This window comes from Simochromis diagramma, unplaced genomic scaffold (genome assembly GCF_900408965.1).
Source record: "Simochromis diagramma unplaced genomic scaffold, fSimDia1.1 OVJJ01000176.1, whole genome shotgun sequence".
Lineage (NCBI taxonomy): Eukaryota > Metazoa > Chordata > Actinopteri > Cichliformes > Cichlidae > Simochromis > Simochromis diagramma.
In genome coordinates, this window is record NW_024386892.1 from 6,399,952 (window position 1) to 6,424,572 (window position 24,621).

The 24,621-nt window shown below is 39.8% G+C and overlaps 1 protein-coding gene across 2 annotated transcripts in view; it reads right to left on the reverse strand.

The window, feature by feature from the left end:
- The window catches only part of atrnl1a (attractin-like 1a), a 307,920-nt gene that overhangs the window by 198,897 nt on the left and 84,402 nt on the right, over nt 1-24,621 (reverse strand). For both annotated transcript variants that reach the window (XM_040034074.1, XM_040034076.1), the window contains 5 exons: nt 24,238-24,425; nt 21,911-22,124; nt 21,113-21,304; nt 3,570-3,818; nt 3,022-3,159 (listed from right to left, as the gene is read on the reverse strand). In XM_040034074.1, coding sequence (XP_039890008.1) covers nt 3,022-3,159; nt 3,570-3,818; nt 21,113-21,304; nt 21,911-22,124; nt 24,238-24,425 — 981 coding nt within the window. The remainder of the gene's footprint in view (nt 1-3,021; nt 3,160-3,569; nt 3,819-21,112; nt 21,305-21,910; nt 22,125-24,237; nt 24,426-24,621) is intronic.

Genomic DNA, 24,621 nt, shown 5'->3' on the forward strand with positions numbered 1-24,621 from the left:
AACACCTACACAAAGGTGTGTAAATGCACCGTAACTCAGTCCTTATGGTCAAGCGCTGTTTGGTGGCTAAATGGCCCACATGAGGCCACTGAACAGGCTGGAGGTCAGGCATTGTGTAGATCGTGGTACAAGAGTACAACTCAGGTTGTAATACTCCCAGGTGTGGATGTTTTCCTCTAGAAAGCAAGTAAACACTCCAGGGCAAACCAAACTATGACAAATTTATTATAAAATGTTTTAAGAATCACCAGTCTGTCTCTCTGCTGTAAAAAAAAAAATCAACAGAACAAAAACAGCCAGAATGTGTATAAAACATGCATGCTTCCTGTCACACTAAAATGTATGTTCTCCTCTGAGGGCCTGGAAGTCTAACCAAGCATCTAACATTTTGTCAGCTGCGGCTCTAAAGGTTGGTGTGGTTGTGGGCGCGTTTGTATGTGTGCAGGACAAGGTGAATGGAATAGTCAGAGAAAAGGGACACTAATGCCCGGCATACACATGCATAGACACAGACACAGACACACACTTCATCCAGATTTGACAAGGTTAGTTAATCATCTGTCACGGGGACAGGGGAACGGACAGACTCCCCTCTCCTCTGTCCGTCCTCCATCTCTTCTTCTCTATTTATCCCTCCATCTCCTCCTCTACTCCTTCATCGTCTCTCTGTCCAAGGGCAACTGTCCTTTTCCACCGATATTAACCTTGTAAATCTCACCACATGCTTTTATCTTTTTTTTTTTCCCCTGTCAGCCTGTCTTTGCTTCTGTCTCTCTCACTCTTTTCCCCCCACTGTCTTGCTGTCCCATACTCTTTACAATGCTATGAGCACAGGCCTTTCCCCTTCCTGCTAGGGACAAAGCTGTGTCTCTATCATTCAGCACTGTAATCGGCCACACATCATTGCCTCCCAGCCATTTAGCCCAAGGTAAATCTAGTGGTCCCTTTTATAAAGAAAGATGGAGAAAATGGATATTGATAGAAATGATGGACAGGTGACACAAAAAGATGGCGATGACAAAGAGTTGCTGTAGGGTCTAAGAGAGCAAACAGCTGAAGTGTAATAGAGAAAAAAAATAAGGTGATGTGAAAAGAGGTATGGGTAGATGGATTTAAGGCTGGAGGAGGATTTCCCTTATATTATCAGTGCAGTCACTGTAGTCAAAGAAGAAAAAAGACATTATGGATGATATTAGTTTGTTAAGAAATCCAGTTTAACCAGCACATATATGCCAAAGAAGAAAATAAAATGTTAAGAAAATAAAATGTAAAACATAAACACAACACTGTGGTTGGCAGGGGTCTCGAACTCCAGGCCTCGAGGGCCGGTGTCCTGCAGATTTTAGATGTCACCCTGAGTCAACACACCTGATTCAAATGATTAGTTCATTACCAGGCCTCTGGAGAACTACAAGACATGTTGAGGAGGTAATTTAGCCATTTAAATCAGCCGTGTTGGATCAAGGACACATCTAAAACCTGCAGGACACCGGCCCTCGAGGCCTGGAGTTCAAGACCCCTGGCTTAGAGGAAGGTAAGCCCCATGTCGCTCTTTTGGGCTGTGCCAGTAGGAACACACCAGGCCTGGCCCAGGTGGTGACCAGGTAACCCTCTCTGAGGCAGGGTGATTTGTTCTCTACAGAGATTTTTTTAAAGTTATATGCATGTCTGGACTCTCAACAGTGACCAGTTTGACCATAGAAACCGTCACAGAACAAAATTACTCCTAACAGCACAGTGCCCGTGATCACTCAAATCCTGATAATGTGACAAAGAGAAAAAAAAGTAGATAGTTAACAGTTTAGGAAAAAGATTAGACAACTAAATTAAATAGGGAAAGGACATGAGGAATAAAGTGAGGAAGTAAGGAGAGAAGAAGAATGAAAAAAAAGAAAGTTGAATATGACATAAAACATATGGAGGAAATATTAAAGAGGTGTCAAGAAGAGGAAATGTGTGGAGCATGGAGAGAAACACAGCTGGGAAAATGTGACCAGGGGATGTTAAGGAGACCACGAGAAAAGCCAAAAAAAAAAAAAAAAAAAAGAAAGGAAAAGACAGGATACAGAGGAAAATAAAGCCAAAAAAAGAAGAGAAACTGTATTAAAGGCTGTACTGTATGGGGGCGTAGAGAGGCGTGCATCTATCAGCGCCATGCTCCTTGCAAAAAGCCGCCAGGGACAGAGACACCAGTCAACTCAGGAAATAAGAAAATGATTAAGAGCGATTTAATGTCATGCCGCCACCAAGCCAAAACGCACATCTGTCACTGCGAGACTGATGCTCCTGCACCTCCTTCTCACTTCTCCCACCCTCACTCACACTCTAGCAGTCACTCACTCATTCATTACACTCTCCTGTCGCTGATGGGGTTTTTTTTTTTTTTTTTTTTCCTATCAAGACCCATACCTTCCCAAACCAGACTCCAGAAGCCTTCAAATCACGCTTTCCTCCACTAACACACGCTTTCCTGTGGGTTCATCCCACACGCTCTCCTGTTTCGACTGCTGGATTATGCACTACGATTATTTCCATATGAAGCATTTAAAAAAAAAAAAAAAGTGAGGAGGAACTGCTGTGAGGCTGCTTCTAATCAAAACATACAGATCTGTGTGTGTTCATCTTCATTAACTCTGAAGGTTTGAAAGAAAGAAAAAAATAATAAAGGAAAAGCACACACTGCATTCCTCTTTGTACTACATACATTTCAGGTTTCATCCGGTGTCCTGCTGGTGACCACAAGCTCTAAAGGAACCAAAGCTGGGAATCATGCCTTCTAAACACTGCCCCCACCAGGTTGTTTGTGGCCATTACAATGCTGTAAACTGCTGGTTACAAGTAATATTTTTACACGTCTGAAAGCTGTTAAAATAGGGAATGTCTGCCAAAATGTTTCTGCTGCGTTTAAATGAACTTATTTCACAGACACATACAGAACAGGATGTTTCTGCAGAGCACTGACAAGGTTTGCTGATGCTCATCAAAAATAAAGTTATTAACCTCCGTGACCTTTGCACTTACCATTACACTTCCCTCCATTGGTGGGGTCGCCATAGTAACCAGGCATGCAGCTCTGGCAGTGCGTCCCTGCTGTCAGGTTTCCGCAGTGTTCGCATACGCTGCCGTTCACACACCTGCTGTGACCGTTACATTGGCATGCTGGAAGAGAACATTCATAGGAATATAAGAAAGCATGTGCAGTAGTACACATCTTCACTTCACCATAAGTGGTTTTAATGCAAGAACACTACAATAAATACCTGCAAAGTTTATCATTTTATTTGTGCTGAACGTCGCATTGAAAGGTGTTTCTAATATTTTGTCTGCTTCCATCATACACATTGCTCACTATCAGAATCACTTGGCAATCGCATACTTATAGATGAAGTGGGTAACTATTGAAAATGCACATTTCCTACTTCAGTTCTAGCAGCAGATAAAACACCGCAGCCAGAAGAGGCTACACTATTCATATTAAGTGGGATACTCAATTACAGGGTATGAAAGGTGAGTCCACAAAGCTTAACCTTAGTGTCATCTGGTCCAGTCTGGTCTCGTGGTTCACTCACCGGGGCACTGGATAAAAGCCCAGTTGTAGCCTCTGTCTGATGAACAGAGACCCTGATCCACCACGATGTCCCTGTCTCGCAGTCTATCCCGGTCTCTGGGCCCTGCCTTTGCGGTCACAGGCTTTAGAGGGCCTCTGTAGGAGCCCTCCATGCAAACGCCCCTACCGGTGTTACTGGGATCACCGCACCAACCACACTCCACCCTCTCCAGACACTCGGCACACGTCCTCAGACCTGAACAGTTTTGGGCTGACAGATAAGGGATGTAAAAAGAAAGAAATCAAATATAAACTTGCATACAAGCATGCAAACTTTACAGTCACGGAAAATAATTTTGCTTGTGTAGTCAGGATGACAATGCAATTCAGTCCAATTCAGTTTTATTTCTATAGCACCAAATCATAACAACAGTTACCTTAAGCTGCTTACTGCCCAAGGAAAATAAGTAATGTTACTCCATGATATTTGAGTCTCTCTGGCATAGTTTTAAAAGGTCACAACATCAGTGTATCTGGATATGTTCATTTGAATATGAACATTCAACTAATGGGTCACTCAATTTACATTTGATAGTAAAATATTGACAAATTTTACCGATTATACTTTAGAGGCACAAAAACCAGTTGTGTTCCCAACATGATATTAGTTAGTGCAGCATTTCAAACTCAAAACCTTTTAAATATGTAGAACTACTATCATATACTTCAGCACCAGTCTTATCTGTGTGTGAGAGAGATGTTCAACACACATTTGGTTTGAAACCTTAAAAGCTGATTTTAACCATATTCTGTCTTTTACACTTACAATTCTTCCCAACAGCTTGAATAAAAGCATAAACACCATAAAAGCCTTCTGGGATGTAATCTACACCGTCTAATATTGTTTGCATCTTTTGCTTTCACCTTTTCTTTGACCCTCAACATTTAGAAATAAATGGGCTTTTCTTTGCCACGCCATTCCACATGTTCAGAGGAGCATTTGTATTCATAAAGTGGAGGTGACATTCAAAAAACACTTTACTAGTGGGATTTAAAAATGGCATTATGTTTTTAAGGTATGGCATTTAATAGTTGTAGAAGAAAACTGAAAATCTCCATACCGAAGCCTTTTTAGTTCAGCAAACGCTGCAGAGAGCAGGCAATCGGTGACGAACATTAGATTTTTTTTTCTTCTAGAGTCTCTGGCCTTCCAAAGTTAACTCTACAGCTTGTTTTTGAATCTCATTCTTGTTTTGCTCTTGTTCTCCAGTTCAGCTCATCTTCTTGTCATGATGAATTTTAGTCTACAAAGCCAGGGTGGAAGTACACACTGACAAAGAGACTTTGTGGGTATCTTGCCGTGTACACAAGAAACCAAAAGGTTGAGAGGAGGTATGCGAGGTGTTGTTTCTTATAGCCCAGTGAGATGATTCGAATGCGTAACATTTGCATTTTCACCAGAACTTTTCTCTTTTGAACATGAGGCATTTTCATAAGCCACAGATGTTCTAGCCGAACCAGTATCTGTTTCCTTCTCTATGCGTTCCTGCTTGAAATACACTCCTTGTCCTCTGTGTGTTTGCAAGCTACGCCGTTGCATTATTCAGCTTTAGCAATGCTGATTCATTTGTTCTCTCTCCCACTTTGTAATTACCAACTTCTGCTCCCCCTTTTTCAGATTTGCTCTTTATCTCCTCTCTGCCACAGTCCTATCCTTCTTTCTCCGTTTCTATTCACTAAAGCATCTCCCCATCTCGTGCTCATTCACTGCTGCTTTTTCCACCATTATACCCTCTTTTACATATTCTGTCATTTTGATTTAATTTGATTTTTTCCATTTATTCGTCTAAAACCCTTTTAGGCACAAATGAAATCACAAGCGACGGAACCGCTCTACTTTTCCTTCATCCTCTCTTTTTGTCCGCTCTCCCACTGCGCTCTTTTCCCTTTTTACTTTCACCTCCCCTTAGTTCATCTCTTTTTGCCCTTCTCTTCTTACAGCTCACTTGATCTTTCACTAAAGTCAGTAGTTCAAAGAAAGGCGGTTCAACAGAATATCCCTAATCCACCGCATGGTAGGGTTTCCGCTGACAGAAAAGCACACATTTACATACCCAAGAGCAGATTCTAATATCCAATAAATATACCAGGCCTGTTTACCATTTAAAAATATCAGTCCATTGCATTTATGTTGGCAGATTTTGGTACCAACTCCAATTCTCTTCTGCCAGATCTTTTTATTTATTCATTTTTCATGAAAAGAGAATTCTTTGATTTAATAGATCCAATCTGTTCTCCTTCTGTGACAGCTGTTGTTTGTCCCTCCAGGTCAGGTCAGACTCTCAGTGCAGGGCCACAATTTTTGCTTTAGTCTTAGTAATGCTCAATACATAGTCCCCGGACAATGACACATTTTTTTTTTAATATACTTGAGTGCAAACCAGTCTGACATTACTCTTTGCTCCATCCATCCATCTTCTTCCGCTTATCCGGGCCCGGGTCGTGGGGGCAGCAGCAAAGCCCAGATCTCCCTCTCCCCGGACACTTCCTCCAGTTTGTCCAGGGTAACACTGAGCCATTCCCAGGCCATCCAAGAGATGTCATCTCTCCAGTGTGTCCTCGGCCTACTCCTGGTTCTTCTCCCAGTAGGCACGTCAGAATAAGATTCCAGATCCAAGCAGACTCCCTAGGATATCTCCCAAGATGGTTTGGGCATCTGACTAGGATGCCTATTGCTCAGATGTCCAAACGACTGGCTCCTTTTGATGTGGAGGAGCGGCTCTACTCTGAGCCCCTCTCAAATAACCGAATTACTTAGTTTAACTCTAAGGGCAATGCCAGCCACCCTTTGGAGAAACCTCATCCCCCCCCTTTGTATCAGTGATCTCATTCTTTATACCTTTATATAGTAATGATATGTCATTACTATATATCATCACTACATATCGGTCTTTACCAAGTAATGAATGCTACACAATCTAGCATTGAGACACATGAACAAAACCTTTCCTTAAAAATGTCAAAATTTTTAAGATTTTCTTTTCTACAGCTTATTTGGCTCTCGATTTCTTGAACCACACTGAGAAGGAAGCAACACTATTTATCTGTCAGTGTAAGTCACAGCTGAGCTTGTGCCTATCTCCTCTTCAATTTATATCCAATCTAAACCAGTTCTGGACCATAAGACAGACAAAATGTTTACTCAACAACCAATTAAATTTCCCCCAGCTTTTTTTTTTTCTCCAAAAAGTGAATTGTATAGTTTTGTGTCTGCAGATACTTGTTTCAATGGTTTGCATGGTTTGAAAGTTACAAGATTTAGACTTGAGATGTAATTTTAGTGCAAGGCAATTTCTTCACGACTTAAAGGCCGTTTTCAGCAAAATATTAATGTAAGATTTGACTGAAATTTTGAACTGCAATTCATTTGCAAAATGTGTCAAAATTAGTGAGAGAAAATGCACCAAATATTTCAGGCATCAGTCTGAACACCACAAATGTGATAAAACGGGCTCAATGGGCACTAAGTGGCACAAGTAAGAGCAATTAATTTAAAAGTGAGAGAATGTAGAAGAAAACAAATACTAGCATGGACAGAAGATACCGAGATCCTTAGATGTTCACTTACATAACAGTAGTTTGCATGGATAATTTAATTTACCTGCTATGTTCTCGTTGCCTGAGCCTTTTCTATTTTTAATAGCATTTCCAATTATCTGGCTTCATCTGTGTTCCACATGGAAAGAATTTAAAGAGGTTATTGCCTCCTGAAGTCTTGGGATTCAGAGCAGATGAAGATGAGAGAGAGGAAAAATAGAGTGCCTACAGGGTTTACAAGGCCTTAATTTTACTTAACAGCACCAAAGATGTAGCTGTACCATGTGCCATTGCATGACATTAGCTCCAGGTTATTTCTAGAGAAAATATTCTCTTGGATGGTGCCTTCATGAGAGTGGGAAAACGAAAAAAAAAAAAAAAAAAAAAGAAAACAACAACAACAGCAACATGAGATCTAATCATGATTCACTGATGAAACTGTTGACCACTGGCTATTTTTTTCCTTTTTTCCTTCTTGAATATTGTTAAGATTAAAATAAGAAAATAATAACTTACATACTTCAAATGGCTTAAAATACTTTCTCTAATATCTTGCAAAAGAGCTTTGTTTTCTCTCACTTAACCAATGGTAACGAGCAAACAATGATGGACAATGGTGATTTAATTTTAATGTATTGCACTTCATAGTTATTAAAATATGAATTATGGCTGGTAAATGCAATACAAAGATGCTCTTACAGTCACGATTGAACAAATCATTTTAAAAAGATTATTGTGCTTTTCTGTATTTTTCTCACTTACAGTACATATACACAATGGTGGATTTTCATAATAAAATGGACTTTCACATAACAAGGTCAGCATATTATTATTATTATTATTATTATTATTATTATTATTATTATGTTAAAATAATCACTGATCCACAAGCTCAGGGCCAAATGCTCAGTTCACATTTTTCCTCTATTCTTGGATCTGTACAACCTGCTATAGAGGTGTAGGGATGGGAAATAATACGATTTTAGAGATTCTGATTCCATTATCAATATCACTTATCAATTTTCTTATTCATTCTTATTGGGTTTTCATTAGCTCTGCTTCGAGATTCAACACCATCACCAAGCAGCATATTAAAGACATTACCTTCCTGTAGATTAATTGCATGCTGTGTGGTCAAATGTTTGTGTATCTTGGAAGTATTTCCCTTCTTTGTTGTGATCAGTTTTTTTCAAAAACAAAATAATGCTTTACACATATTACAAAGAATAATTTTCTTAAATTTAAAAGTAATTACTCCCAGGAAAAAAAGCATTTTTTATAACACTTCTAACTTTATTTTTGCATTTCTCCATAAAATGATGTGAGACTGAAGAAATCACTTGGATGAGCGATGGAACGTTTCCCCCCACTGAAAACGTTACGTGCAGATGAACAGAACTAACTTTTTGGGATTTCCAGACCTGGATGAGTTCAGGGTCTGACTGCTGGACTGGGGTTGGGATTCACTCAGTTTGACTCGGAGCTTTTGGCTAATTTATTGTTAGCATAAACTAGCAAAGAGCCAAAATTGTGTTAGCAGCATAATATTGTTGTTTCTGTCCTGGAGTTTGCACTTAAAAAGTAATGAAAAGTAATGCCCATATCCACACTGCAGACTGTACCACTACTTTCCTTCTCCAGCACAACAAATGAAAGCAGCAGGTTGTAGCCTATGAGTTCCCTACAGCTTTCTGGCTTTGGTCTTCAACCCTGTCGATAGCCAGCTTCACGAACTACATTCAGAACACTTTGAATTTTGAGGGGAAGGTCAGGAACGTCATTATGGAATCAGATTAAGAAACGCTCTGTAATAAGAATGCTATATCATAAGAGACTTCAATTGTTTTCCAGTTACCGAAGCTATGGAGGTAGTAATATTTTACAGGATGAACCCAAGCTTTATTATCAACCAAGCATGTCTGCTCTTTAAACAGTATCTTAACACACATATTTTAGCTATAAGAGCCAATACTGCAGGCAGAAACATGGGTGTCCTACAGGTTGCCCAGTTTCGCCTATTACGGCCAACTTGTATAAGGAGGCAGTAGAAAAGAGGGCTCTGTTATCCTATCCCAGAACATCCCAGAGCCATTGGTTCAGGTATGTGGATGAGACCTGGCCGAAAATCTAATCTCAGGACCTACCACAATTCACAGATGCCATTAACTCGCTGGACAAATACATCAAATTCAACAGGGAGGATATGAAAAATGACAAGCTAGCATTGCCATAAGTAGTGGGGGACGTGAAAGTCAATGTGTACCGTAAACTAGCACATACGGGTCAATATTTAAGGTTTGACTCTCATCATCTACTGGAGCGCAAACTGGGTGTCATCACTGTCCTCAAAGACCCAGTGGCAGGCGAAGCAGAGCTACATCACATCAAAAAGAGCCTGAGTAAATGTGGTTATTCCAGGGTTACATTTGTCAAAGCTGGGAAGATGCCTAAAGAATTCTCCCGGTGATCCAAGAGAGAAGGACAACTGCTTCCTAAAGGAAAATCAGTGGTGATCTCTTATGTGTCAGGAGTGTACGAATAGCTGAGGTGCATTTTTTTTTTTTTTGAAAACACAATCTCTCTCTGATTTTCAAACCCCAAGACATGCTACACAAAAAAGCAATCAAACCAAGGATTGAGTCCCTCGGCACAAACACAAACACAGAGTTACCGTATCAAACCAGGATTTTGTAGGCTTTTTACGTTTACAGGCTAGGGGCCAGACCTTCAATGAAGAGCATGTGCACATCCTGGACTGGGAGGAATGCCGATTTGAACGGGGAGTCAAGGTAACAACTATCAGTGAACAAGAGTATATGCTAAAGTGCTGGAATTGCGGCAATTTTTAAACTCTCTGTGAATGACACCGATGGTTGTTGATCACTGGCCATGATAATTATTAACAAACATGAAACTGAGCTTGTGGTTCATTGTTATGTAATGGTGCTAGTCAGTTGTTATGTAGCTACATTTATAAGGTTGGGGAAAACTGCAGTCAGGTGAGACTAAAGTCATCATAATTTCTCCAACTGATAACACAGCGACCAGAAGAAGAGAATCAACTTTCTGGGTCAAAGAGAGGCGTGGCACAGAAGCCCCTCATACATGCTGTTCAACTTTGCTTCAGAGCAAATCCAAAATAGTTCATTTCCAGGTGGCAGATGAAGGGTGATGCTGGACCAAGGCCCAATATAAGATAAATAATTCTTATTCTGAAATATGAATCATGCACAACTGATGTTATATTGTACAATAACAAAAATATGGATCTGGGAATGAGACAATTATCCCTTTTGCATAGGCAGGTAAAATGATGTATATTATATTAATTACTCCTATAAAATATATAAAGTAACCAGATTAACAAAATTTGTATTTTGCACTGGTCAAAGTTGGGGAAGACAGGATCTACTGGATTTCCGTCTAGAAGAAGAGACATAAATGCAGTAACTGGGTCATATCCAAGAGGACATGTGTTTGCATCTCACACAACATCAGTCGCTAAAAACTTTTTCAAGTTCCTATCATCACTTGGAGACTGAGGGCCTTTAAAGTTGTGTCAACAACAAACATTAAGCACTGCATTTCCTCAACGATGGCAGCTTTAAATGGCTAGAAATGAAATAACACCCACCACATACTTCATGCAATGTGTAGAAAAAAAGGTACATTTCTGCTCTGTGTTCTTTCTCATCAGCTTCCTTACTGAAATCAGGATTAGTCATCATCATTGACAGAAATCACCCTGAGGATACCTAAACACAACAGATGACATCTATGGTGTTGCAAAGAAAGGACTGTTTGTTCTGAAGGGGGAATTTTCACCTTATCAAAAATCTTCAGTGCCACATTCTGTTCATCACATTGGGTCTGATATCTGGTGTCCCTGGATAGCGCAGATCGTCTGGCTCCATCTCGTGTAATCTATTTGCTCCTACGGTGCTTGACAGTTAGCATCACTGAAGCCAGTAGAATACAGATCTGTAAGCCTCCATGCATAATACATCAAGTCTAGAACCCATAGGCTGTCTTCCCCCTTCACTTTTCTCCAAGCACATGAAACCCCCAAACGCCACACAGAAACCATGTGGGATAAACACGAAACAGACACACACACACACACACACACACAAGACTTCACATAATGATTTCCTCACAGAAAATAAGGCTATTTTTCAATATCAGCTCAAACAATATAACTAACATCTGGTTTATGTCTGTATGTGGACAAGAAGGTAGTAAGTGAGCAAAAAAATAAAATAAAATAAAATCATGTACACTATAATGTAACCAGTTGTGCTCAAATTGCTGCAGTTCTGCAGCAGAGGACTGAGGTTTTCATCTCTGTGGACTTTTTTGAGCCTTTGAACTGTAGCGATTTGTTACATTCAACTGAATTACACCTTGCTCCACATAAAGGTATGGTAGTAAATATCCATCCATCCACTCTCTTCTGCTTACCAGAAGTTGGGTACTCCAGATCCCCTTTCTCCCAGTCACACTTTTCAGTTCCTCCTGGGAATCCCAAGGCACTCTCAGGCCAGAGGAGACACATTATCTCAGTAACAGGTTCCTAGTGTACTACAGGCTTTCCACCCAGTTAGGTGTGCCTGTAAAACCTCCAAAGGAAGGAACCCTAGCCAGAATTTCCTCAACTGGCTCCTTTTGAAATTTCTCATTGCTTATTTTATAATCATGAGAAAATTAGCCCTAACAAAACAATGGCTATAAAGTGGGGAACCCCACCTTTGCAAATGTTGGCTCTTCACTGCTTAGCAGATCACAGGAAGCCACTTTTTATACACAAGAAAACAAAAACTAATCATGTCCATAACTTGTGTTATTTATATATGCCCCCCCCCCCCAAAAAAAAATTTATAATGTACAAAAAAATTATAATTTTGTTGTTTCCATTATAAATTATAATCATAAAGAACAAGACAAATAAAATAATTAAATGGGACCTTTTGGAAGTGCTGCTGAAGAATTTAAAATAGAAAGGCACATTTTCCAATAGGTAATGACCATAACTTGCTGAAGAGACTGGAGGAATACCGTAGGGTATTTACCTTACAGTACAAAGCACCTTGAAGACACGTTGTGTTTTGGAGCTATATAAATAAACCTGAATTGAACTGAAAGCCTGTATTTTTTTTTTCTAACCCTTAAGAGACCCTTCAGCAGGGTCCAAATCTGCAACAATTTTTCAACCAAACCAAGAACAGGATAGCACTTTTGTTGCTATCTGTAGCCACTGCCACTTGCTGAAATGAAGGATAATGGAACGAGCAGATTAACTGTGGAAGCTCTCCACAGTGAAAGAAAAGGTCTCTTTGTCAGAGGTGGCAAAGAAAAGCTAAAATTGACAGCAATAGAAACTGAAAGGCGAACACAAGTGCATGTATGTTTAGGGAGAGGGAGCCCTGGGTCTCTGGGAAAGAAACAGGCTGTGAAACAGAAGGTGAAAGTGTTGGAGGGGCTCATCATTGCTGCTTTTCTTAAACTATTCCACTGTAAATATAGTTGTCTAAAAGACTGTTTTTCCAATCAGCTAACAAGTATAATTGATTTATCGTGAAAGAAGGTCTCTTATTTGTAAGGTAACGGAGTCTTAATGGTGACTTATTACTACTTCAACAAAAGAACCTGTGAATTTCCTACACCACTGCTGATTTCACACCACATGTTAACAGCATGTATTTTGCCTTATTTGCCATAATAAACTATAATGCCATATAACCCCAAGCATAGACATCAACAGCATATCCATTAATCATCTTAAGTGTAATAAAAATTGTCACCAAAGTTAACACCAACTGAAGACAAGCTAACAAAGTATTTTTTGCTGCCAGAGCTTTTTTACTGACAATATACATAAGAGTCCAAGGACTATTACCAAACATTGTCGGTGCTGCTGTTAGACTTCGCATGATTTCATCACCATTTTCTTAAGTAACGTCCTCCATCTCCTCTGTATTGTTGACTAGCCTGAAACCCCCTCCAGAGAGCTTAACAGTGAATCCCAACATCCCAAGTTCACCCCCCCATGACACCATGTTGATGTTGCTTTTGTTGCCCATATGGTGTTCTGCTGCCTTATCCAGATCCAGTGGCCTGCAGTGTCTGCTGCTGACAGATCTTTGATTGTTGATGATGTAAGTGATGTTTTATGGTGAGCCCTGTACTGCACCCCAGCGTGTTTCAACCTAACTGTAGATGTTGCAACACAGGCGCTGCAGTCAATCTCTGTGGGTTCTCCACTTTCACAGTTGACAGTTGAACGTCAGCAGCCACATTCAGGTATGAGTCAAGTTTGCTCTTGGAGAACTTCTTAACAGAGCCTTCCCATGGCATTGTTAGGTCTACGTTATACACCATTTCATAACACAAAGTCATTGCTGTAGACTGGAAATTAAAACCAGTTTACCCACAAAAGAGCTTCCAAAACTTCCAACTTTGACATCTGGAAATTAATTATTTCAGTATGTTTGGCTGAAGAGTGTGTAGACAGCCTCTGGCTTACATGAAATATGGGAATGATACAGAAAGCCTGCAGCCAAATCAGCCTGAGACAGAAATAACCCAGTTCAACCAGTTCAAATTGGATCATCAGACAAGCAATAGAATGTTTTTCTTTTTTTTTTTTTTGGGGGGGGGGGAGAGGGGGAAGTTTCCAAGCTGTTTATGGCAGGTCATTGTGCCATAAAGACCACAGTTGTGTATGTACCAATTTACCAATGTACTAATTTAGCTCATTCACAGCAAATGTGTGCATATGTGAGTGCTATGAATTCAGATCAATCATAATTATCATATATAGCAGCACAGCAAAGAAGGACTCATCCAGGCTGGAGAAACTGATCAGGAAGGCTGGCTCTGTGGTCGGCATGAAGCTGGACACTCTGGTGACAGTGGCAGAGAAAAGGACACTAAAAAAAAAACTGTTGGACATTATGAACAATGCTGGGCATCCTCTGCACACGGCCATTAACAACCAGAAGAGTCTGTTCAGTGACAGGTTGCTTCTCCCCAAGACAAGAACTAACAGACTTAAAAACTCCTTTGTCCCACACGCCATCAGACTGTTTAACTCCTCTCTGGAGGGGAGAGGGAGGGGAAACAGGAGGACAAAGGAGGGGGGAACAACTAAGCTGTAGTGCCTCTTCACTTCACTGTGCAATACCTTTTGTGCAATACTTTTGTTAATAGTCAACGGTGCAATAGACTCCATACTTGAAATGTGCAATTCACTTGTATTTTTATTTTTATTCCTATTTATTCTATTTATCCCCTTCGTATATTTTATTTTATTTATATATGTCTCTGTATTTATATATGTGTGTGTGTGTGTGTGTGTGTGTGTGTGTGTGTGTGTGTGTGTGTGTGTGTGTGTGTGTGTATAATATTCTGTAATTCTGTAACTTCTGTCGGTGCTGTGCTTTTGGAAACCGAATTTCCCAGAGGAACCCACCCGAGGGATTAATAAAGTTTTATCTTATCTTATCTTAAAGCATTTCTTAATAAATAACTGTTTTCGACCTACAATATAGGTCACAAAGACCATTTGTTAACTAATTATTTTTCCACAACGTCTATGCACTATAGAAATAGAAGCGGCAGCGAGCGAGAGTCTACCAGTCTTTGTCTACCAGAGAACAGAACTGTGCTCTACCAACCTAGAAAAATGATAAAAATAAATGCTGCTATTTTCTACATGTTTCAACATTTTAACCTTATTATTTTATATTGAAGCTCAAGCCACCAAGGGTGAACTTGGTTTTTAAAACAGGACTATAAGACCAAACACAGTGAAATTCTAATTCTAACTTCTTAAGGACAAAACTACTGTAATGAAAAACTGAATACATACATATCCACGCCAAAAACTGGGACAGAGCTTTAGCTGAAAACAAGTCAACAAGGAAGTGAAAGGAAGGGGGGACAATCACACTGCAGAACCCAAATTTGGCCTTTTTATTACAACAAAAAAAAAAAACTTTCAGGTACAGGTGGGGCACATTTTTAATGTTTCTGTTTGTTGACGTAGTATCACTTAGTTTGGGGTCAAGTCAGAGTTGAAATCAGTAAATATAAGTCTCACGTAAGTCTCAAGGAACAACCGATTACAAGTTAGAGAATGAAAGAGTAGGTGGACAACCATGAACCTTGAATAAATTTGATTTAAAAAAGTAAATGGTGTTATATTTTATCACTATAAAGCAATCGCTTATGATTAATGAAACACCTTGGCTGTCAATGTCATGAGTGTATAGTAGCATACATTAGCAATAAACAGGTAAATCCTTAAACATTGAGACATTTGTTTATCGTTACTTAATGCTAATTAATTTATAAATTACCTGATATTAAATAATGTTAGCTGAAGTGTCTTTATTGTGGACTGAGATGCACCATCGGGGGAATTTGAAAAATAAAATATGTCATATTTTACAATAAGTAAACTAAGCTGTGCTTTCAGCAACAAAGGTAAAAAAAAAATAGCAAAACAAAAGCCTCCTACATACCTTCTGTCACCAAATGGAGACATGAATAATAAAAGAGAAGATGGGGGACGTGCCATTATGTAAGCACTGAACGTAAGACGAAAGACAGGAAGACATCCTTGGCTTGCTAACAGTAGGCTGGAGAGCTGTCTGCACTTAGAGTACTGGCATCAGGAAGGAATAATAATCACCAGTCACAAAAAGAAAGAAAATTCTTGTTTCTGAAGCCGTTTCTGTAACTGCACAAACAAGAACACTTTGCTCCAAAGTGAGTATTTGTCTAACAAATGACAGAAAATAACAATGCAAAGTTTTGCCTCAGGGGAATACTTTGATTTTTTTTTTCCCCTAAGAGACACTTGTTGAACTGCCAAATAAAATATAGTTCTGCCTTGCTCTAACTTTCCCTAAAATAAAACCAAACTAATTTCTAAACAGGGTTTGGAAATTAGTGAGGTCCAGAATTTTAAACTAGACGTCTGAAGTTTCCAAAGTTGCAATAAAATCAAAGGCAGAAATTTGTAATCAACTCCATCTTGTAAAGTTTTCTTGTTTTGCACAAGCAGCTGTGTACAGTGGGGCAAAAAAAGTATTTAGTCAGCCACCGATTGTGCAAGTTCCCCCACCTAAAATGATGACAGAGGTCAGTAATTTGCACCAGAGGTACACTTCAACTGTGAGAGACAGAATGTGAAAAAAAAAAATCCATGAATCCACATGGTAGGATTTGTAAAGAATTTATTCGTAAATCAGGGTGGAAAATAAGTATTTGGTCAATAACAAAAATACAACTCAATACTTTGTAACATAACCTTTGTTGGCAATAACAGAGGTCAAACGTTTACTATAGGTCTTTACCAGGTTTGCACACACAGTAGCTGGTATTTTGGCCCATTCCTCCATGCAGATCTTCTCGAGAGCAGTGATGTTTTGGGGCTGTCGCCGAGCAACACAGACTTTCAACTCCCGCCACAGATTTTCTATGGGGTTGAGGTCTGGAGACTGGCTAGGCCACTCCAGGACTTTCAAATGCTTCTTACGGAGCCACTCCTTTGTTGCCCGGGCGGTGTGTTTTGGATCATTGTCATGTTGGAAGACCCAGCCTCGTTTTATCTTCAAAGTTCTCACTGATGGAAGGAGGTTTTGGCTCAAAATCTCACGATACATGGCCCCATTCATTCTGTCCTTAACACGGATCAGTCGTCCTGTCCCCTTGGCAGAAAAACAGCCCCATAGCATGATGTTTCCACCCCCATGCTTCACAGTAGGTATGGTGTTCTTGGGATGCAACTCAGTATTCTTCGTCCTCCAAACACGACGAGTTGAGTTTATACCAAAAAGTTCTACTTTGGTTTCATCTGACCACATGACATTCTCCCAATCCTCTGCTGTATCATCCATGTGCTCTCTGGCAAACTTCAGACGGGCCTGGACATGCACTGGCTTCAGCAGCGGAACACGTCTGGCACTGCGGGATTTGATTCCCTGCCGTTGTAGTGTGTTACTGATGGTGACCTTTGTTACTTTGGTCCCAGCTCTCTGCAGGTCATTCACCAGGTCCCCCCGTGTGGTTCTGGGATCTTTGCTCACCGTTCTCATGATCATTTTGACCCCACGGGATGAGATCTTGCGTGGAGCCCCAGATCGAGGGAGATTATCAGTGGTCTTGTATGTCTTCCATTTTCTGATGATTGCTCCCACAGTTGATTTTTTCACACCAAGCTGCTTGCCTATTGTAGATTCACTCTTCCCAGTCTGGTGCAGGTCTACAATACTTTTCCTGGTGTCCTTCGAAAGCTCTTTGGTCTTGGCCATGGCGGAGTTTGGAGTCTGACTGTTTGAGGCTGTGGACAGGTGTCTTTTATACAGATGATGAGTTCAAACAGGTGCCATTCATACAGGTAACGAGTGGGGGACAGAAAAGCTTCTTACAGAAGACGTTACAGGTCTGTGAGAGCCAGAGATTTTCCTTGTTTGAGGTGACCAAATACTTATTTTCCACCCTAATTTACGAATAAATTCTTTACAAATCCTACCATGTGAATTCATGGACGATATCCAACTCTATATATCTTTTAAGCCGGAGGAGGTTTCTAAGCTGCAGCTCTTAAATGTGTGCTTGGAAACCATTAAAGGCTGGATGGCTGAAAACTTCCTCCAACTAAATGATAACAAAACCGAAGTCCTCTTATGTGCCCCAGATAGACATAGACCCAGTATAATAAATGCTCTTGGTCCTCTTTCAGCGTTTGTAAAACCATCTGTCAGGAACTTAGGGATTATCCTTGATCCTGCTCTTACGTTAGATAGTCATGTTAAATCTCTTGTTCGGTCCTGCTTTTATCATTTAAGAAATATCTCTAAATTGAGCTCCATAATATCCTATACCGAACTCGAGATTGTTATTCATGCTTTTATTTCATCACGATTGGACTATTGCAATTCCCTGTTTACTTGTTTAAACAAAGGTTCCTTGGAGCGTCTGCAGATCGTTCAGAATACTGCAGCAAGACTTTTGACGAAAGTTTCTAAATATTCACATATAACACCGTTGCTTAAGCAGTTACATTGGCTTCCTGTCGAATCTAGAGTCCATTTTAAGATTTTGGTTTTAACTTTTAAGGCTCTTCGACAACAAGCACCACCATATATTATTGAACTTTTGCAGCCCTATGCCCCTAGTAGGTCTCTGAGGTCGAGTAGTCAGGGCCTACTTGTCATTCAGTATATGAGACTGAAAACTAGGGGTGATAGAGCTTTTGCTACTGTGGCCGCTCGACTTTGGAACTCCCTTCCTCAGGACCTACGATCCGTTGATTCATTGATTACTTTTAAAAAACAGCTAAAAACTTATCTTTTTAAAATTGCTTTTTGTTAACTTTGTTTGTTTTTTGTCTTTTAATCTGTTATATCTGTAAAGCACTTTGTGATGTCTATCTAGAAATGTGCTATATAAATAAAATTTTACTTACTTACTTTTTTTTCACATTCTGTCTCTCACAGTTGAAGTGTACCTCTGGTGCAAATTACTGACCTCTGTCATCATTTTAAGTGGGGGAACTTGCACAATCGGTGGCTGACTAAATACTTTTTTGCCCCACTGTATATAGAAATATAGGAAATGAGTGTTATGTGTATAGAATAAGTCATGCCTCATTCCTCACAGCATTGAATTAGGGCAAGTGGGCTTGTCAAGTCAAATCTGAAAATCGATCTCAATTAAAATGATGTCTATTCTGGCCTGTTGGCCTCCCTCCTACTGCCACCTCAAGGTTGCAGTTGGCCATTTTCTCTGGAAGCAGGATTAACTCTGCTCTACTTCCATTAGACTGAAATCCATGCGTCCAGTGTTTTGAGGGTATCCAGGACCTCCCCACTGATGGCTCCACCGGATACAGCTCTGCTCGGGGCCTCCCCACACTGAACTGGCACCTGTCCAGGTTCTTGCAAAATCTGTGCCCCAGTTGGTGGATCCTGAGTCCCCTGTGTGAGCCACCTCAGCCTGTGAGACCTGAGCTGGACGATCAGACGCGACCCATGGCTGAGGGTCTTGCGCAGCCCCAGCTAGGACTGAGTGCCACAGTGTATACTGTTACCAGTTTAATATATTTCTTGTCCACAAGGACATCCCCTATAGAGTCTCATGTCACATCTCAGAAAAACTAAGACAGGGTGGCACACTGGGTGTATCTGTCCCATGAACGAAAAAAAAGTCACAGTTATTATTATTTTTTTTTTATTCAATATTCCTAATAAACTGAGCTTTTCTACCCAAACTTCTTCAGGTCAATTAAACTGCAATTTCTATTGTTTCCCTAGATTTTCTGAGTTAGAATAAAACAGAATAGACCTTTATTATCCCACGGATGAGAAATTTTGGTGTTACAGAGCTCTTACAGCAAGGGAAAATAAAATGTAAAAGGAAGACACAAGGTGGTCCTATAATCCCTATGTGGTCTGCTGGCTGTTGCAAAAGTACAACCTAGAGTACTTATCCCCAGGTTTTGGACCCAGGATTTTGAGTTACTGTGAGGATTTGGTATTCATGTATTATTTATTCATGTTTATTATCAGTTTATTATTAGTTTATTATTGTTTTCTGAGTACTCTGGCTGTTTGAATATTGTTGGGTTGTGTTTGAGAATAATTATATTTCATTTCTTTATTATTCACATTTCTTGTGAATCTCAGTTGTGGTGATATAGTCTTTAGTTGATCTTCCTGTCCCTTTAGTCTCTTGCTGCTTATTATTTCATCACTTCTAGGGACAGTTCAATTATGTGATAGCTTGTATTTTGGTTCCCATCTTGTTGTTTTTCTGTACTAGTAGTAATAGTTACATCTTCCCTGTATTTCCATTTGCGCCTTAGTGCTTAACCCTCTGTCTTGTTTGTGTTAGCCTGGACAAACCAACCTTTCAATTGAAATGTGACCCAGAGTGGATGAAAATTCACCTAAAAACCTAACCACCTATTTGTTTAATTTGTTGTACGGAATTCACCAAGTTACTTTCCCGGTGAGACTGAGGATTTAGAAACTCCAAAAACGATTAGGCGCCACGAAAGAGTCACAGGGCTCAGCCATGCTAAGAAACCATCTCATCAGAAAGCAGCGGTGAAGCTGAACTATACCATCCCCGGGGAGAGGTTGTATATCAGAGAAATGTTAAGAGACAGCAGCGAGGACTTCATATTGAGTGAGTCATGTGTCATTGTAGGTGATTGATTTTCTGCCCTGTAGCTACAGGAGAGTTGGCGCTGCCCTAGTGTTGGTGTGTTTGAGTCAATGTGTGTGTGAGGCTGATGGGTAGCCCTGACTGCTGATAAGACAGTCGATGGGAGCCTGCAATGACTCCACACAGCGCACTTTGGTCTCTTTCCCAAAGGTATGAGTAACAGTTTCTATCTTTTGTTTATTTGTTTGTGTAGACATAAACTATCCTGACACAAAGATAACATACAGCAGAGTACAAACATTCAAAAATGCCACAAGTTTATGTTTTTCTGGCATGGCTCTACACTCCACTTTGATTATGAACAAATAATATTATACCTGACCTTTGTAACTTATTTCTCCCAATATCAGTAACAATTTTAAACCACTGAGACTTGTACAAGAATCCAATCCAAAAACTCGCAAAAATTAAAGTAATCAAATAAAAAGTACTAGAATCTCTCAGTTTAATAAAAGCAAAAAAAGAAAAATAATGACCCATTTTGAGTAAATATTCCACTAAATAAATAGGAATTACAGACAGTAAGGAATTGTTCAGGCTACGTGTAAAAAAACAAAACAAAACACAACAGTGTAAGGCACCAAGCACACTAAATGAGTGTGATTTTTTGTTCTTGCACGTAATTACCTATGGTTATACTTATAAGTCTACCTGTCAGATGAATAAAAGCAAAAAACAATATAATATTTTCCTCTACAATGACGGTAGCAGCATAGTAAAAAGTCTCACCAGTACAATCCTGGGTCTGCCACTCCAGACACTGGCCGTAGGGGAAGGAAATGACATACGCAGAGGAGTCTACACAGCGCTGAGTACTTCCACACCACATGCACTCCATGGCCTGGCTGGTGCAGTTGGCACAGCTGGTGCGCAGAGCACAAGGCGTCTTACAGGGACGAGCACTCTGACTCTGGGGACTCCCTGAGCAAGGGATAGACAGCACCATGGTGTGTGAAACATTAAATGACCTGTTAGCTATATTTGTTTTGCATTCAGTGACATCCAAATAGTAAGATACTGTAGCTGTAAAAACACAAGTTTGACTATTTTATAGATCTGGAGATAATATGGCACATTCCTGTTGGAAGCAGCCATCAGAACATAGATCCACTTTGCTCATAAAGGGATTGACATGGGTCAGCAACAATACGCACGCAGGCTGTGGTACTTAAACAATGCTCAAGTAATATTTAGGGGGCGAAAGTGTTTCAAGAAAATATCCCCCTATGACCCCATGACCCTACCACCATGAGCCTGAATGGCCAGACTACTCAAATTACTCTGACCTCTGTAAACTGTAGAAATGGTTGTGCAAGAAAAAGACAGCAGTCTGAACTTCAGCGGATTGCCTGGAATGCATCTACATGTCTAAATGCATTGAGTTGCTGCCATATAATTGGCTGATTAGCATTTTGCACAATGAGCAGATGTTCCTAATGAAGTGGCTGGTGGGTGCATGGTTTCATTAGGTGCGCTAACCTTCAAATACATTTTTTTTCTTTTGTCTTTCTATTCTTTTTTTCTCACCAGCAGGTTTTTCACAGATCAGGCCATCAGTGGTGGCAGTGCAGGGGTTGGCCTTAAGACCAGCCATTTGAGCTTGTTCCAAGTAAGCACAAAAGCCTGAGTCACTGGGCTCTCCAGGTGACCATCGCAGGGTGGTGTTGGTGAAGGGGGATGCATCCTCCCAGCCCCAGTACGACACATTAATCTTCCTCAGGCCAACCCATGGAGATAACATCTGTAGAAGCAGAAAGACAGGTTTGAATTAGTCAGTGACTGACTTTATGTACAACATATACAAACTTTTTCTTGATATTCTGTTATGTGGAATTAGCACTGGTCATTAACTTGGGAAAAAGCTGATAGTCCTTATGATGTTACTTCATATCACAGTAAGAGACGATCCTTCCAATATTTTCTTCAGAAGTTAACTGAGCAAGCTTTATTCATAGTTAAATATAAACTTGTTTCTGGGGTGACAAAGACGGTAAAAGTCTCCATTCATGTTCCCTACAATATTTCATAAACTCTCACGTAGAGTTGTGTAAGTAAACGTTGCACAAATTTAGACGCTGCCCTTTAGAGAGATAGCTGTGCTTCTGTCAGATTCATCAAATCAAAGAGTATAAACACAATTAATCCTCATCCTGTTTCTTTCATAGCAGGTCACGTTATGCTTTTTAATCACCTAAGCAAGAAGCACATAGTAATTTAACTAAGACAACATCTACTTTGCCAAGAAGACAGTGTCGTGTTTTCCATTAAAGTGGATCCTAAATCGAACCATCTGCAAATGACTGTAATTGCTATAAAAGCACAAACTCATTCAAGATTTCAAAAAGGGCCAGAAATTACAGCAGCTGATTGAAGTGTAGTTCAGTGAACATTTGAATTATCTGCCGACAAAACATTTGTGACGTGAAAGAATTCTTTCCCACAGCTGTGATTCATTTCATTAGATAAATTCAGGTTCCCAAGAATACTGTGACATTGCATTTATATGTCAGCAAATGCATATATTCGCACGCCTTTCTGTATCTGCATGTCTAGTCAGCTCCTCCATTTGAAAATCCTTTGTAATCCAGATGAAAAGAAAATCGTTTTTTGAAGGCATAGTAAATGTAGGTTGTGAGATTTTGATTTGTAAATGTCAAAAACTGAAGAAAATTAACTGCATTTGTACCCTCCACTGTTTCTCCGGACAGGTTGGATTCATCATGAAATGTTGTCAAGCATGTCAGATTCTCATATGGAGTCCCTAACATGAGCATTAGAAGTGAACATTTCAGTGTGACGGTCATTTATAACCATGCAGTTTGTCTTTGTGCTCCATGGTGGGCTTAGAAGGGTTTTTTGCTTTCTAAATGTCCAATTTCCATGGTAGACAAAACACATACACACCCCAATTAGAAATATCTTGAATCTATGGAAATGGAACCGCCACAACTGCTTCTGTTAATGATTAGTTGCTTGTGAGCCTTGCTTTGTGCTGGTGAGAAACACATTATTTGGCATCCAATGATAAATAATGTATGGAGGCAGGTTTGTGTACACATATATCACAGAATGGCCACAATTCACAAAGTTGCACCTGTGTCAATGGCACGAAGATGGTGGCAGTTGTAACCTTAAGTTACATTCATATACAACTTTTTAATCATATCTGGGCAAAATGCTTTTAAATTTTGCTTAATCTCAGACCAGACTCATCCAGTTTCCCGAGGACAGACACAAACAACTGAGTTGATCATTTTGTTTGGAGGATATATTGGAAATAATTACATCTTTTCAACACTGGCCCTGAAGTGATCTAGCATACACTTTCAAACCTTTTCTTACAGTTATAACAAGTTTCAACAAGAAGGAACGCCACCAAATTTGGCCTGGTAAAACCTCAGGTACATCAGCTAAATTTAAAAAAATATTTATACACAGAAGATTCATGCATTCTTCATATGACCAAATTAATAAAGATAACCATGAACAATAATTTAAGGTTGTGACTACACATCGTTTTAGTCAGGAGTGCTAAAGATGATTAAAAACCTAAATTATTGGCATTCCAATGTAACTTTTTTGTAGAATACACACAGACTTGAAGAATATAGCTTTCACCAGGAACCTCTATTCTAAAGTGATAACCTACATCTGCTTCCACGCTACTCTTTCTTATGATTATCATTCCAAACATGTCTAAAAATTGGATTTATATCTTCGCCCACCAACATATAATGGTGCATAAACAGCCACAGCTATTTTATAAGGCATACAAGTGGAAAATAATGAATACCTGTCACTGACATTGTTTGCATGCCTGTCATTTCTGAATTTACTGCATGACAACCACCCACCTTCTCTTGTAGCTGATACTTTTGTAGCTCTTCCAGAACAAAATTGACCTGTTTGTCTGTCAACAAAGAAGCAATATTTCCTCCAAGGTTTTTGCAATAATGCTGGGCATTGTCATAGCTCTCTCTGCTGGAGTTGATCCTCAGGCAGACCTCGCCAACCTGGTGCCAGCCATCCCCACACAGCTGGCCTGCATACAGAAACACAGTACTGTTTTTTTTTTTTTCCTTCGACTTCATTTGTACAATGAACTTTCACGCAATAATCTGTACATTATAAAAAGCATAAAAATGATATTTTTAGAGACTTGTAATCCTCAAATTTTCATTCATTACACGGAAGAAAACGAACAATATGATTAATAAATAGATGTACAGATATTACAC